Source organism: Physeter macrocephalus, chromosome 3, assembly GCF_002837175.3.
Source record: "Physeter macrocephalus isolate SW-GA chromosome 3, ASM283717v5, whole genome shotgun sequence".
Classification (NCBI taxonomy): Eukaryota; Metazoa; Chordata; class Mammalia; order Artiodactyla; family Physeteridae; genus Physeter; species Physeter macrocephalus.
Genome location: NC_041216.1, coordinates 9722952 through 9738048, shown reverse-complemented (window position 1 = coordinate 9738048; position 15097 = coordinate 9722952). Strand labels below are relative to the sequence as shown.

At 46.9% G+C, this 15097-nt stretch overlaps 1 protein-coding gene across 7 annotated transcripts in view; it reads right to left on the bottom strand.

Moving 5' to 3' along the window:
- Positions 1–15097, bottom strand: part of PHC2 (polyhomeotic homolog 2) — a 104538-nt gene that overhangs the window by 17961 nt on the left and 71480 nt on the right. For 5 of the 7 annotated variants that reach the window (XM_024125292.3, XM_028486639.2, XM_028486647.2 and 2 more), the window contains 2 exons: positions 10438–10856; positions 10002–10167 (listed from right to left, as the gene is read on the bottom strand). In XM_024125292.3, coding sequence (XP_023981060.1) covers positions 10002–10167; positions 10438–10856 — 585 coding nt within the window. Of the gene's footprint in view, positions 1–5544; positions 5687–7608; positions 7696–10001; positions 10168–10437; positions 10857–15097 lie in introns of those variants that run through there. The other 2 variants (XM_028486671.1, XM_024125293.3) reach the window with 2 other exon arrangements.

The following is a 15097-nucleotide window of genomic DNA, read 5'->3' as shown; positions in this document are numbered from 1 at the left end:
GAACCACTTTTCCTAGTGGTTCTTATAATGCCAGGAGGCAGTTTAGCCTGTGAAAAGAAATTACTTTAAAAGGCTGAAGAGAAAATGATGGAAGATGGATTTATAACAGTTAAAAAACCAACTAGAAATGTTTAGAAAATTCTCTAATTATTTTCAGGTTGATAGCAAGGAAAGGCCACCATGTTGCCTGATATAATGCCTTATTTATTTACCAACTGCAGAATCACTAATATTCTTAGAGAAATGGGAGAGGGAGAGAGAGAGAGAGCGCGAGTGAGCGCACACGCACGTGCTAGAGAAAGCCAAACCTCAGTTGTCCTTGTCTATATAATGGGATAGATAATACTTATCTTGCAAATCAAACTTCTTGATCATTTCTGCTCTTAGAAAACACTGCCCCCTTCCTTTAATAACTATTGTCTAAGTTTTCAATCACGCTACATTGCTACCAATCAGCTGACAGAAGAGATTAATACTGATTACCGGAGGCCTGGAAATGTGGACTTAACCAATTTTTTAAAAAACGGTAGTTGATTCACATTAATTTTGCTTTAATTTAAAGTGTCATTTGCTTTGATTGTTTAAAAATGTCTTAATATAGCTGTGTGGATTTAGGCCACATATGGATGGTTTCAAATAGGCTAAAGATATCAGTAACTAGGGATAATTATACAGTATTTGAGACATAATAGCCATGCAACTAGAGCTTTAAAAATAACTCCCAGCAGTCATGAACTCTCATCTTCTTGCCAACGGTCTCAATATTCAGCATCAGGCCTGCTTCTCCTAATCTACTGGAGAAGAGTTGGTTATGACACGGCAGAGAACAGTCATCTTTTCTTAAGAGAAGCTATGACAAATTTCACTGCTAAGAAGAAAATCATCCAAGAAACAGGTTTTTGCTTTCAAGAGAGTCTAACAGCAAACTGGGACTCTCGTCAACATCTGGATTCGTCTTAGAACACTGGAAATCCCTATTTAATAGCAATCATTTCTTTGGCAGATGTAGAAAGAATGTTCTCTTTTGGATTTAACTAAAAAAATCATTTGGAAATTTCAAGTATAGGAAAGCACATCCCTTTTCACTAACTATAAATAAATTTGGAAGGGGAAGGAAAAAAAACAACAAACCATTAAGTTTATTATGCTCGCCTAAATGGTCTTACAATGAATCACATAGCAACAATTTATTATTTAAATTATATGCTATGTTTCTTACTATATTTTATACCTTCAAAAACTAATCAATGTTAACTGTATAACTCGATTAACTATCAAAGAGCCCATCTTGGGACTTCCCTGGCGGCCCAGTGGTTGAGACGCCGAGCTTCCAACGCAGGGGGCGCACTTTCCATTCCTGGTTGGGGAACTAAGATCCCGCATGTCGTGGGGCGGGGCCGAAAAAAACCACAACCATTTCTTGACCCTGGCAATTATATTCTACTTTTGTTATTGAAGGGGGAAAAAAGCCCTGAATCTGTAAGACTGTTGTCTAGGATAAATAAATGGTTGATTATTTTCCTAACAATTCCAAAATGTCATAAAGTTGAATTAAAGATGGTTTGTTTCGGAGTTTCTTTGCAAGCATCAAATCAGTGTTCTGATGTAGCTAAATTCAAACTGAAATTTTTAAATAAGTCAATGCTTGAAATGAAACCTGCATCTATTTGAATTGTGAATAAGTAATTCAAGTTATCTTGAACAGGCCTACTTTAAACATTTTTAACAGAACACATACTCAGAGTCTTTTTAACTGGTGACTCACACTGTAGTTTAAAGCATGCCATAAAAACACTGAAAACATAAATCTGTATATGTTCATACCTCTACCTTGAGGGGTAGTCCCAGCTTTGATTTCCACCAGACAAGGTGCTAAGTCACGGCAGAGAGTCATTTTTGTTACTGGTACAAAGGCCTCATGAGAGTAGATTGCATAAGGCAGCCAGTCCTCACCCTGCTTTTCCACGGGGGTGGAAAACACAAAAGAATCTCTACAACCACTTTTGTGAGATTCCTCCTGACCACAGAAAATCATCATCTTCATCTTCCAGTTGCAAAATGGCACAAAAGAAAGGGAATAAAAGAGAAACTATGCTTCTATGAAGGTGTCTCATTTCCCTACTCTCAACTCTAGTAGATGTATCTTTTCAGGAGAGACTCTTTTTCAGGATGGGACCAAATCTGTCTGGAGAGTAAACTGGCACTGCACAGCTGGGAGAACTTTAATATAAACTTGGACTGACCAAGATGAAGAAAAAACCCTCGGTCAATGTCACACTAACACGGAGCAGCATTACCAGAACTGGAGCCACCATCCTACTCCCTAGTTTTTTCAACTTAATTTTATGTTGGTTTACTGATCCATGCTAGCTGAAAGTGAAGGACTTTGATAGGAAGGGGGTGAACTTAATTCAGCAAATAGTTACCGAATGCCTAGTGTGAGGCCTAAAGCCCAAAGGAGGGCAGAGACTTAGAGGAAGCGTCTAAGGCAGTCGAGTCATCCTCTTCACACATTCACAACAAGAAAAAACAGAGATTAAAAAGACACTCAAAACCTCAGGTAAAGGTTCTTAATTCTGAGATAGCAGTCATTTTTTTCCCCCCCTAAAACAAGAAAACCTAGGGAGGGGATGGCCTAAGTTAGAGCATGCAAGACCAAAGGCAAGAACAGTTCAATCTTATAAAATTGTCTATCTATTCCTCTTTTTCTCTTTCCCACTGAAAGATCCAAGGGATCCAAAGTATCTGAGACAGGAAATGAGTAAGGCAGGAAAAAGGATGTGGTCTGAAAAAGAGTGGATTCTGGGGCTGAGCCAGAGCAAGTCACAGGCACAGGGTCACAGATGGGGGAAGGGGCCTTGGTAGCAGGAAGAGAAGTCTCAGGGTCAATCAGCTTAGACTAGAAAGTCAGTGACAGAGGAGATATGTCTGGAGAAGCAAGCATAACAACACCTTCCTAAAAGGTTATCCTCCATTGAAATGCAGAGGAACAATGGCTGAAGAGACCTACAGCCAGGAGAATCATTACTGGGACAGAAGGAAGAAGAGCTGGAGTTTTCTCCTTACTTTGAGGAAGTGGAAATAATATATGTTGAGTGCATCTGACAAGGGTAAATTAGAAATTAAGCCAGGACCTGGAAGAGAAGTGGACAGGGCTGGGAGGTGAGTGCATGATAAAATACCAACATTCATTACGTACCTATGTACCACCTATTAATAAAACAACAGCTTAAAAGGGGTGGGGGGGAGGAGAAGGCAATGAAAACAGGAGCTACCTCTCACAAAAATGCAGTTGGACAACTGAGAAAGCAACTCAAGAACAACAGAAAAGTGGCAAGATTAACGCTGGAGAAAAAAGGCATCTATTCTTCCCGATGTGTATGGACAAGCCTGGAAACAGATCTTGGGTGGGCTGAGAGGCAGAGCTCACGTGATAAGAGTGCCTGGAAAGGGCAGGTGCCACATGAGCACCACTACCCATCTGCTGGGCCCTTTGAAAGAAGCCAGCCCTTGTGAAGGAGCCAAGCCAGAAGCTCTGGTTCCCACCTTGCAGGGACTGGACTTAGGTAAAGAAACAGTGGGAAACACTGTATCAGCTGATTCAAAAATGTGGCTATCGGGACTTCCCTGGTGGTCCAGTGGTTAAGAATCCGCCTGCCAATGCAGGGGATGCGGGTTTGAGCCCCGGTCCGGGAAGATCCCACATGCCTTGGAGCAACTAAGCCTGTGCGCCACCACTACTGAGCCTGCGCTCTAGAGACCGTGAGCCACAACAACTGAGCCCACGTGCCACAACTATTGAAGCCCGTGTGCCTAGAAGACCCAATGCAGCCAAAAATAAATAAATAAATAAATATTTTTTTAAAATGTGGCTATTTCCAGATATAGATCCAGGTGTTGGGGTCTAAGTGAGAAAATCACTTTTATATTCTCCACAGTGCCTAGGATAATGCTTTACATGAGGCAGGAGCCTAATGAAGGTGTGTGAAATCTGAGTGGAACCAAAACTACTTAGCTGTGCAGGTATCTTAAGATCCAAGACAGAATCTCCTGCCCTGTAACCAACACAGTAAGTTTCTTTCTTTCTGTTCTGGAGTCAACATGATATGAAGCCCTGCATCCCATGTGACCTCAACTTAAGCCTTAATCAATAGACGCTGCCACAGGTCTGAGGCCCTCTACCGGAATAAAAAATGGGGAGGGCAGCGGGGGCAGACATATAGGAGCAAGAAGGAATTTCCTTGCCTCATTAGCCTGCAATTTTCAGACTCATCTAGAAATCCTAGCAGTTCCAACATTTGGGTTGACTCGGGGGTGGATGGGGGATGAAAAATCCCAGGTGAATGATAATTGGATTACCCAGTTATGCCCCAGAGCCAAATGGCTGGAAAAGGCCAGGACAGCAGGGCCTGATATGGTTAAAATGACATTATTTTCTAAACCAAAAATCGAGACACTTAGTTGATAGACAATGTGATAGAATATTTTAAATTGGGGTTGTCCTAGAAAAATCGGGGACATATGGTGGATTTAGGTCGGTAGCTTATTTCACAACAAGGGATCCTCTGGGTCCAATATGCTAATGGAAGGGGATTAAAGATCTAGGATGGGAGATATCTAAGGGGAGAGCTATCACTAAGTTGTTTAGCAGGAAAAAGAATAAAAGAGCGTGTCTCTGTAGGCAGCATGGGAAGAAAGTCAACATTCTAGGTATGGAGCAGGAAGGAAAGGAAAGTTGATCAGAACTGAATGTATGTCACTGAAATCTGTTCAGGTCTAAAAGGCAGCCTTGGAGGAGGGATGGTGAGGATTGGGATGGCGGGGGTATCACTGGCACAAACTGGTATCCAACAATACAGGAGCCGGGGACTAGGAGTTCACACTGTAGGTTCACCATTAGCTTGCAACCTGATCTTGGGCAAATTATTTCCCTCTCTGTGGACTTCAATTTAAATAAAGAATCTCACAAGTCCCAATTTTAATGTAAAGAATCAACAGTACAATATGCCTTCATTTGGCACAGGAAGGAGAGAAAACGCTCTTCTAAAAATGGAAGAGAGGACAGACACAGAACAGCTTGTCCCTTTCCATCCAATTAAAAGCTTCGTGAGACTGAACTGGATTAAAAACAAAACTCTCCAGCGAAGCCGCAGGCCTCCAAGATAGGCAGTCCCCTACCCAGAGAGTACAGCGGATGCCAGAAGCCCTGTCCCTAAGCGGACCGTCCATCCCCGGTAAAGCGCCGCCCCGGAGGACCGAGGCCGGGGTGGGGGTGTGCGGGGACACACGGAAGCGTCTGGCACGCCGAAGGTGACACAGCGGCTGCCGGGGAAGTGCGGGGCAGGCAGGGTCCCCGACGAGGGGGGAGGCGCAGGACACCTCCCCGGCGCTGGGAGGGCGAGAATCGCGGGCTGGCACGGCCTGGCAGCCGAGTAGGCCCGGGCCGGGAGTGGCACCGGAGGGCGGTGCCCGGTGTCCAGTGCGACGAGAGCGGGCCGCGGTACCCCTCCTGGCGAGAACCCCTCCCCCGCCACGGGCACTGACCTGTCCAGGGCCCGGCTGGGCCTGGCCGGGCGGGGCCTACGCAACCCCTCGGCCGGGCGCCGCCTCGCGCGGGGTCCCGGGCCCGGGCGGGCCGCCTCCTCTCCGCCGGGAGCCTCCGAGCCGGGGCCCGGGGCTACCGCGGCGCATCCGACCGTACCGGCCGGGCCGGCGTCCACAAAGGGCGGCGGGGGCGCGAGGCCGGGGCGGGGGTGCGGGCGGCGGCGGATTGCGCGCGCGCGGCGGGCGCTCGAGGGCTGCAGCCGCCGCGGAGACAATGCGGCGCGTCCCGGCAGGGCTCCCGCGGCCGCCTCCGCCGGGGGCGGGGCGAGGCGGGGGCGGGGCATGGGCGCGCGGGGCGGGGCCTCAGGGAGGCGGGGCGCCGGCGCGGAAGCCGGGCCGCGCGCTTCCTTTGTGCGGCCGCGTCGGCTCCGCCCCGCGCCCTCCGGAAGGCGCACGGGGGGCTGGCGGCCGGTTAGGAACGTCAGGTTCTGTTTAGGGATGCGGTCGCCGCGCCACGTCAATGTGCGCTCTCGCCCCGTCAAAAGTCCCCCGTGCGGTGGTGGCCTCCCGCCTGGCCAAGTCGGAGGCAGGAAGAGTAACGACTAGCAGTAATTGAGTGCTGAATATGTGTCAAGCCCTACATGCACGCACTTTCTCTCAGTGTTCACAGTAACCCCACAAGTAGTCGGTATCCTCCCCAATGGGAACTGAGGATCACAGAGGTTAAGTAATGACCAAACTGACCCAGTTACACCTCCATAAACGGGCCTAATGCCTCCGCTTTAGGCTTACTGTGCAGGCTAACTGAGGGCATTTATACAAATTGCCTGCAGTGCCTGGCACACAGTTGGAGCCCAATAACCGTTACTTCTCTTCCTAAACCACGCTGGATTAAACTGAATTGTCGGGAAAGCACTTTCATTCAGTAGATATACTAGAGCTTGTGAGACTGACAAGTCTCACTGCACCCCCATCCCCCAGCTCTTTGCTGAATACTTGCCCCGAATTTCTCTCTCCATGCTTGACTTCTATTTCCAACATTTTCTCATATTCTTACCTTTCTTAGCATTCATATCCCCAGCCCTTTCCCCTCAGGCCTCATCCCTTTTCCTTTGTTTCCACATTTTACATTTATTTTATATTCCCTGATCGTTTACTTTGCTCCCTTTCTCTTTCCCTCGTTCCCCCCACCCCATTTTTCAAATTTTCAAAGCCTTCTTTCATTGATATTCACATTTCCTCCCCCTTTCTGCCTTTGTATTTCTTACACTTACATTTTATTCTATGAATGCTCGGCCTCTCTGTCCCCCAAACATGCCCACACTCCTGCCTTTACTTCACTAGTCCCCAATGCCACATGTCCAGGTCCTACCTATCCTTCAAGGTCTAGACTCAAGAACAGTGGCTGGCAAACTTTTTCTGTAAGAGACCAGATAGTAAATATTTTAGACTTGGCAGGCCATGTGGTCTCTGTTGCAACTAGTCAACTCTGCTGTTGCAGCAGGAAAGCAGCCACAGACAACACTACATGAATGAATGTGGCTGTGTGCCAATAAAACTTTATGGACACAGAAATTCGGATTTCGTATAATTTTCATGTATCACAAAATATTCTTCTTTTTTTGAGTCATCTTAAAAAGTTTTTAAATGTAAAAACCATTATTAGCTTGTGGGCTGTACAGAAACCGGGGATGTGATGAATTTGGCCCTCGGGATGTAGTTTGCCAACCCTCGCTCTAGAACAATGCCACTTCCTCCCTGCAATCTATCCTGATAATCTCTACTTGGCAGTAACTTTTCTCTCTTACCTTTTAAAGCATTTACCCGTAATCTTTCTATGCCATTTATCATATCTTAGTTTTTACTGTATTGTTTTTCCTGTGCATTTCTCATCTTTCCCAGAGGACTTTAAGCTCCTTGAAGGTAGGGTACAGACCTTATTTCTCTATGTATTTATTACCTCCCACCCCACAGTGCTTTGCACAGAGCAGGCATTCAAACTTATACAGAATGAATATTTAAATCTTGGGTGGTTGACAATTGTTTCCACTGTGCAAAACTTACTTTTCTCATGAGATAGAACCTCAGGAGCAAGATGCTTTGTTATGTGTGTATCATCTAGATTAGATTTCAGACAGAGATTTTTGAGAGCTTTCTAGACAAGATGAAGAAAGGGAGGCAAATGTCAGTTCATTCAGAGGTTGCTGGATAACAAATACTTGAACAAAAGCTGTTGATTATCACCAACCTGCAGATAGGGGATGTGTCTTCAGTCAGGTCCTATTCAATATTTCTATCAGCAAATTGGTTAAAGACAAAGAAAACACGCTATATAATTTACGGATGGCAAAGTTAAGCAGAGGACTTAGTATAACGAGTGACAAAATTCAGATATAATAAAACATTCCTGCCCCACCACTTATTCTTGCTGTGCCTCAGTTTTCTTATCTTTAAAATGGGCATGATAAAAGTTCCTGCTTCAGAGGGTTACTGTCAGGATTAAATGAGGAAATGCATGTAAAGCTGGCAGAGAGGACTCATGAAATGTTAGCTGTTAACTATTACCATCTTCTGGCTAGCCTGGAACTGTGGGCTAAATTCACAAGATAACGTTTAACAGATAAAATTAATCATGTTTTGGCTCACAATATAAATTGTACAAGTTTGAGATGGAGGAGACCTGAAGTGATAGCAATCCATGTAAAAAGAAACCACAAAAACAAAGACACAAAAACCAAACCCAACCACTCTGGAATTCAGGTGACACAGTGCTCGGTGAACTAAGGGTATCATTCCCCTGGGTCAGGGGAGTTAACGTGGGGCCATAGGTGCAATGTCCTGCTGAAGGCAGGTGAGGGAATTACCCCTGGAGCCAGAATCATGGTGCTGCCCTTTCATAGCTGTGTGACCTGGAGCCTCTTCAAGCTTTTGTTTCCTCCTCTAAATAATGGGGACAATAATATTTATCTCTCAGGGTTATCATGAGTGAGTAAAGGAAAACTTAGAGCAGAACTTGGCACATAGGTGTTCAACGAATTTTAGTTCCTGTCTACTATACCATGCAGATCTCTGTCCCTTGAAGGGCTTATAAAGCTAAGTCTAGGTGCCAACCTAGGGTGACTAGCGGCTTTTTGTATTTGGAATTAACGTGCTTCATTTTGGGGATCACACTTTAAGGGAATTAGTGGAGAGGTGGAATGTAGCTAGACAAGAATGATCAGCATGGTGGGAATGGGAGGTCTGGATGTGTGATAGGTAGAAAATGAAATAAATCTCAGATATTTAGCCTGGAGATTTTCTCTTTTTTTAATGGGGGAGAGGAAAGAGACATGATAACTGTCTATACACACTGTAGGAGATGGACAATCCACAAGACAGAATCACAGCCAGTGGTGGGAGTTCCAGGAGAGCAGATTTTGGCTTAATTTGAAGAGCAACTTTCTGATAATTAGAGCAATCCTACAATGGAATGGGCTGCTTTTCAAAATGGTGAGCTCCTTATCATTGCAAGTTTGCCAAGAGAATGCTGACCTCCTTGCTGTCTTTTAATTTTTCTAATGTTTTTTTCTTCATATTCCTTTGCTTTCCTTTTCCTTGAGTCCACCCTCCATTCCTTATAGGCCATTTATAACTACTTTGTCCCAAAGTACTTTTCTTCTCATTCCTCCTTCTTCCGTTTCCAAACCCCTTTTCTCTTGGCTCTCCCCACCCCACTCCCAGCACACATTTAGTCCAATGATGGAACTGCCTCCCTGAGTTGTAGGCAGCCCATGGCCCAGAATGTCTCTGAGATCTGGGCCAAGATTGCTGTGCACACTGGCAGAGAAGGGAAGGAAAGTGAAGGAATCACTGTGAAGGCAGAGGTACTGCTGTGATTCTCTCATCAGGGTAGAGGGTTCAGCAGAGTCTCCTAAAACCCAGGTCTAGGAGAAGCCCGCCGGCCACTGAGCACTCACAGACAGAAGGTGGGGATCCCAGAGCGGAGCACCGTTCCTTCAAAGATGCTTTCCGTGAGCTGAACCCACTCTGAATCCCCTCCTAGCTCCCCCTAAGCATTTCCCTCATCTCTGCACTATGCAGCCACCTTGTCATATTGCCAACTTCAAGAATGCACTCTCATACCAAGCAGAGCAAAGGACTGAGACAACTGGATCCCTGGGTGAACTCTCAACCCGGCATACGGATATGCAGATACATCTGACAGCAATGACAGGCAAGCCTCATCTAGAACTTTCAGTTCTCCTTTTCTTTCTCCTTTATGCCTTCTGGGTCCCCTTTCTTTGTCCTTGCTTCATCTCCTCAATCCTCTCTCTGTTTCCACCTACCCAGATTCTTTCTTGCTTCTTGGGGCTTGGAGTAGTTTCCCTCCCATTCTAGATGCCCAAGTGAGATGTGCCAGGGGGTGGCAAGGAAGGCAATGCTCTCCCCTCCCCCGAGGGCCCCGCTACACTTCATACCATGAGCTGGGGACTGCTGGATGTTCGGGCTCTTGGGTACAGGCAGGCCACCTGGCATGGCAGTGACGATGGCTTGCTGATGCGGTGATGGGTCAGACCGAGTCTCAGGCCCACTCTTCTCTCTAGGTACCACTTCCTTCCAGTCATCGGGGGTGCACTGCTGGGGCTGTTAAAGGACAGGACAGAGATGATCTTCTCGTGAATTGCCTCTGCATTCCTGGACACGTCCCCCGTTTCCATGGAGCTTGGGTAGAAGGCAAGGACATTAAGATTCAGCCAGCCCCAAATTAGGGAGAGGCCCCTTTTCTTTCCTGGAATACTCAGAGAGGACTTCAACACTCAGCCCACCCAGACACACATCCAAATGGGGGCCACGGGATTGCCTGAGCTGTGTCCTCCCCCTTTGTTACCTGGACCTTGGGATCGGCTTACTCACCACTGGCGAAGCAGGTTGCAGTTGTAAGATGACAGCCGAGGCATGCTGGAACCTGTGTTGAGGGGTGTGAGACAGGCCCTCAGGGTATCCATTGTGAGGCCTGACATCTGGCGCGGGAGGGTGACACTGCTGAGTGCTGCCAGGCTTGTGCAGGTTGGCAGCGGGACACTGGAGAGGCAGGGTGGATGGGACCGGGCCTAGCGGCATGGCAGGGGCTTCGGGGCCGGGCTGCAGGGCCAGGCTTGGAGGGACCGAGGCCAGCTGGGGGTGGGATGGGGCTTGGAGCGCTGGCTGTGATGGCTGGGGCGGCGGCAGCTGTTGTGATGCTTGCTGTTGCTGCTGCTGGATCCCAAACTGCGGCTGCAGGTGCTTTGAGGATGGCTGGGAGAGGAGCTGGTGTGGCTGCAGCTGAGCATAGGCTGAAGAGGGGGAGGCCAGGTTAGGTGGCATGGCTGGGTCTCACCTTCTGCCGTGCCCCCTCCCACATCCACATAAAGAAGGCTTTCCAAACTCGGTATTCTTGCTTTCATCTCTTTCCTCTTTCACCTAGAGCCTGGCCTGACCATTGCCATGGCCTGGCCTTCTCTCTCTGTTTTCTTGCTTTCTTCCTATGCCGAAACATTGGGCCCTTGGCTGTCCCTCAAAGGCCAATGCAAAGCTCACCTCCTCTGTGAAGCCTTCTTTGATCATTCCAGCGGCTGAGAGAAACACTGGATTCTGCCGTGTGCTATGTTCTCTCTCCTCCATGCCCTTCGCTCACTTTTCTCTGGGCCTGCGACAGGTGCAGGCTCCCATCGCCCAGCCCAGCTCTGTAAGGCTGGATCTTATTCACCCTACTGGCTCTGCTCAGGCTGGGCCCCCTCCAAGGAGTGCCAGTTGCACACACGGTCCTCAGGCTCTGTGGGGAGGCAGCCTGGGATGGACCACTGGTTCCTTCTGTTACCCAGTGGGGGACCTTGGGCTCGCCGCTTAACCTCTCTAGGCCTCAGCTGCCTTGTCTGAGAACCAGAAACAAAAATAGTTCTTGCCCAGAAAGTTTGTAAGGATGAAAGAAGAAAAATGCTGTGTGAATAAAACGAGAAAAATGACATAATGTGCACAGCACAGTGCCTGGCACATGGTCATCGTCAATCATTTAATTCATATATTCAATCAGATAATTAAAATTATTATTTCAGTCTTGGCTTAGGTTCTGAGTATCCTGGGCTCACCTCTACCATAATGACGTGTCTCACAATGGATTATAATTGTTTCTTAGCTGTCTTCCCTTCCAGATCATGAACCCCTCGTGATCAGAAACTATCACATATCTCTTTATCCAGAACCTTGCATGATGCCTAGTATTAGATGGGGGCTAAATAAATAAACAAACGTATTGTCCTGAACTGGAATCATGTGTTGCCATTTGCAGCTTGTCCTTTCTTCTTCCATTTTAACCAGGCTAGCTCTTTGAGGTGAGGATCCTTATACTTTTTAGTTATCCCTCCTGTGTCCAGCTCATGCCTTGTAGACAGAAGGGGTTCAGGAAATTCAGCCCAGAGACTGATTATCCTCAAGCCGCTCACTCTCTGTCTAGTGGTATCCAGGCCAGCTTAGCATGAGGGCTGCTCAGCTGAATCTGTCCTGCCTAAAAGCTGTCCTCTGCAGGGACTCCCACAGCTGGAGGGCCGGCAGAGAGACGTTGTGCCGTGCAAAAGCACAGAGGGCCACAGCTGGAAGCTCACAAATGGATTTTTACAACCAAAGGCTCCCAGCCAATGAGGGGAATGCAAATTCTGGGTCCTGAGCTAACATTTAAAAAGGATCCTGTGACACAGGTGCAAAGTAAGCAGATTTCAAACAGAGTTAGGGGAGGTACCTATTTTCTTGAATTCTGTCCATTTACAAGCAAGTTTCCAACTATCCCATCACAACCCAACACAGAGTTCCAAGCAGAATGCCAATAAGAATGGAAAGGAGAGGACAGAAAAGAGGTGGTAAGGAGAAACAAAATGCTCCTTGGTGACCAACTGCTGTAGGCGGAGGAGGGAGTATGGCTGGCCCACGGGCTGTAACCTGGATGACAGGGAAAGATGGGAGGGGGAAACACGGACGGCCATGAGGTTTTGAGAGAAATGTGTGGGGCTTGAGGTGATAGTAAAATGTCCAAATGGAAATTGCCAGCGGGCATTTGGTGATTACGAATTGCCCCTGACCTCACCCTGAGCCTTGTCTCCTAATTTCACCTTGAATAGCTCAAACTTAACAATCAGGCCAAGATTTTTAGTCAGGCAAACTTAATAATCAGGGATTTTTAAGATGACCGTTGTTAAGACACTGGAGAGATATCGCAGATGCCATGAAGTGCCTGGCTAGTCTCTAGAGGCTAAAAAGTTCTGCAGAATGATGGGCAGTGTCAGTCACTGAAGACACAAGTAAAACTTGTTCTCCCTTATTACAAAACCATGAATTCCTGCCAGGGGAACAGAGTCCCTCTAGGGGCTGCCGGTCTGAGCTAAGCGCTGGAGATGGTGCAGCTCAGAGAGGCTAGGAGGGTCAGAGGCCTGTCCCGCTACCCACTGGCTGTGTGGCCTGAGACAGGTCCTTTTCCTTCCCAGGGCTTCGGGGTTTTAACTGTGAGACAAGAAGTTTGGACTAGCGATCATACAATCTGATGGGGGTGGCTACCATAGGAAAAGAGTTTAGAATTCAGGATTTATAAGGTGGAAGAGGGAAGGTTAGAGAAGAAGGGTCTAGATCTATAGAGCATAAAGAGTGTAGTTAGGCACAGTACACCTTTGTTTACCAAGACTGGGAGAGGTAACTGTTGGCTTCGCCGCCCTCGATCCCAGGGCCTCCTCTCTGTCCCACACTCTCCCCGACCCCATGCTGCTTGTGGAAACCCTAAGGCCATTGTTTTAGAACAAATGATGCTAGTATATGCCAAGGCTGGAAACAAAGTTCATGATGGCTTCGGTAAGTTCATAGATCAAAGACCCCAGCATATTTTGAGGGGAGTGTACATCCTTAACCTTTCAAGGTTAATAAAAAGCCAAGACCAAGATTGAACTCAAGCATTATCCTGGGTCAAATTCCTTTCATTTAAAGTGTTGTAACAGCTTTCTAATTGGTCTGATTCCAGTTTCTGCTCTCTATAATCCGCCTTGTAGATAGATCACAAATTAATCTCCCTAGTGCACAGATCTGATCCCTGATTAAAAGCCATCAGGGACTCTCCTTTGTCTGAGGTTGTCTAACGATCCTTACATTCAAGATCTTCTTACAACATAAATTAACCTTTCAATTTTTATTATTTCTTTGATCCAAGCAATCTTTTCTGTCCACTGTCCCCTGTATGGAAGTTTGTGCCTTGTCTCATACTGTCTAGCGTGCCATGAATCAAATTCTCATCATCCCTGTCCTCCTGTGGGAGGCTGGGCAAGTCACTGGACCTCCCTGAACCTCTGTGCCATCATCTTTTTTTTTTTTTTTTTTTTTGCGGTACGTGGGCATCTCACTGTTGTGGCCTCTCCCATTGTGGGGCACAGGCTCCGGACGTCTCACTGTTGTGGCCTCTCCCATTGTGGAGCACAGGCTCCGGACGCGCAGGCTCAGCGGCCACGGCTCACGGGCCCAGCCGCTCCACGGCATGTGGGATCTTCCCGGACCAGGGCATGAACCCGTGTCCCCTGCATCGGCAGGCGGACTCTCAACCACTGCGCCACCAGGGAAGCCCCGTGCCATCATCTTTAAAGTGGGAGTAACGATGATACCTATACCTCATAGTTATCTCAGTAAATGACTTATCTCCCCTTGATAGGCAGAATTTAGGATTTGTTTCCTCCAGAGTACCTGGAATTTAGTAGATGCTTAATCAGTATTGCTGAATGAATGAATGAATGAGTGACAACACGGTGGGACTCCAGCTTGTTTGTCCCGCAGAACTCTTCCTCTTCAGAGTCAGAATATGGATGAAATGGGGGTAACCCCACAGGCCATTTTGGTTTTATCAGCACTCTGGTTTATTGAAGCCTCTCCTCCTGTCCAGCCTCTGCTCACCACCTTCTTGCCCTCGCCTTCACCCACCCTAACTTCTCTGCTCATTGTCTGTATAACATCACTTCCCCCGTGCCTTTTTGGCTTTGATTTCAGTGCTTCCATTTTCTGGAATGCCCTCCTTCCACTTCAGTGATCTCAGTAAAGCATAAGCTTCTTTGGCCCAGGCTCAGCTCGTGTTTTCTCTCTTTGCCTTAACCCTCAATTATGGGTTTTCCCTCAGAAGTCCTGAACACTTTATTGTTTGTTTCTTTGATTCATTTGTGATTTAACATGTACTATCTGGTATACGTATTTCATTGATTCTTAAAAATCGAGTCTTACCCCCCCTCCTCCACTTTAACATCTTTTGAATTGGGATGCATATTACAGTTGATGATGTTGGTTTAATTGGTACTGCTTTTCTTTCTTAGAGTTAAAAAAATAATGGTGTGTCTTATAATCGGTGGTGTCTTAAACTGGAATACTTTTATGCTTTTATGTGTTTATTTCCTATCTATCCAACCAGACTACATGCTTTTTGAGTTAAAGACTTGTTTTATGGTTTTTTTTAAACTTAAAAGATGTGCTTTAATTGAACTAGGTTTGTTTTTTTTTTTTTTTTTTTGCGGTACGCGGGCCTTTC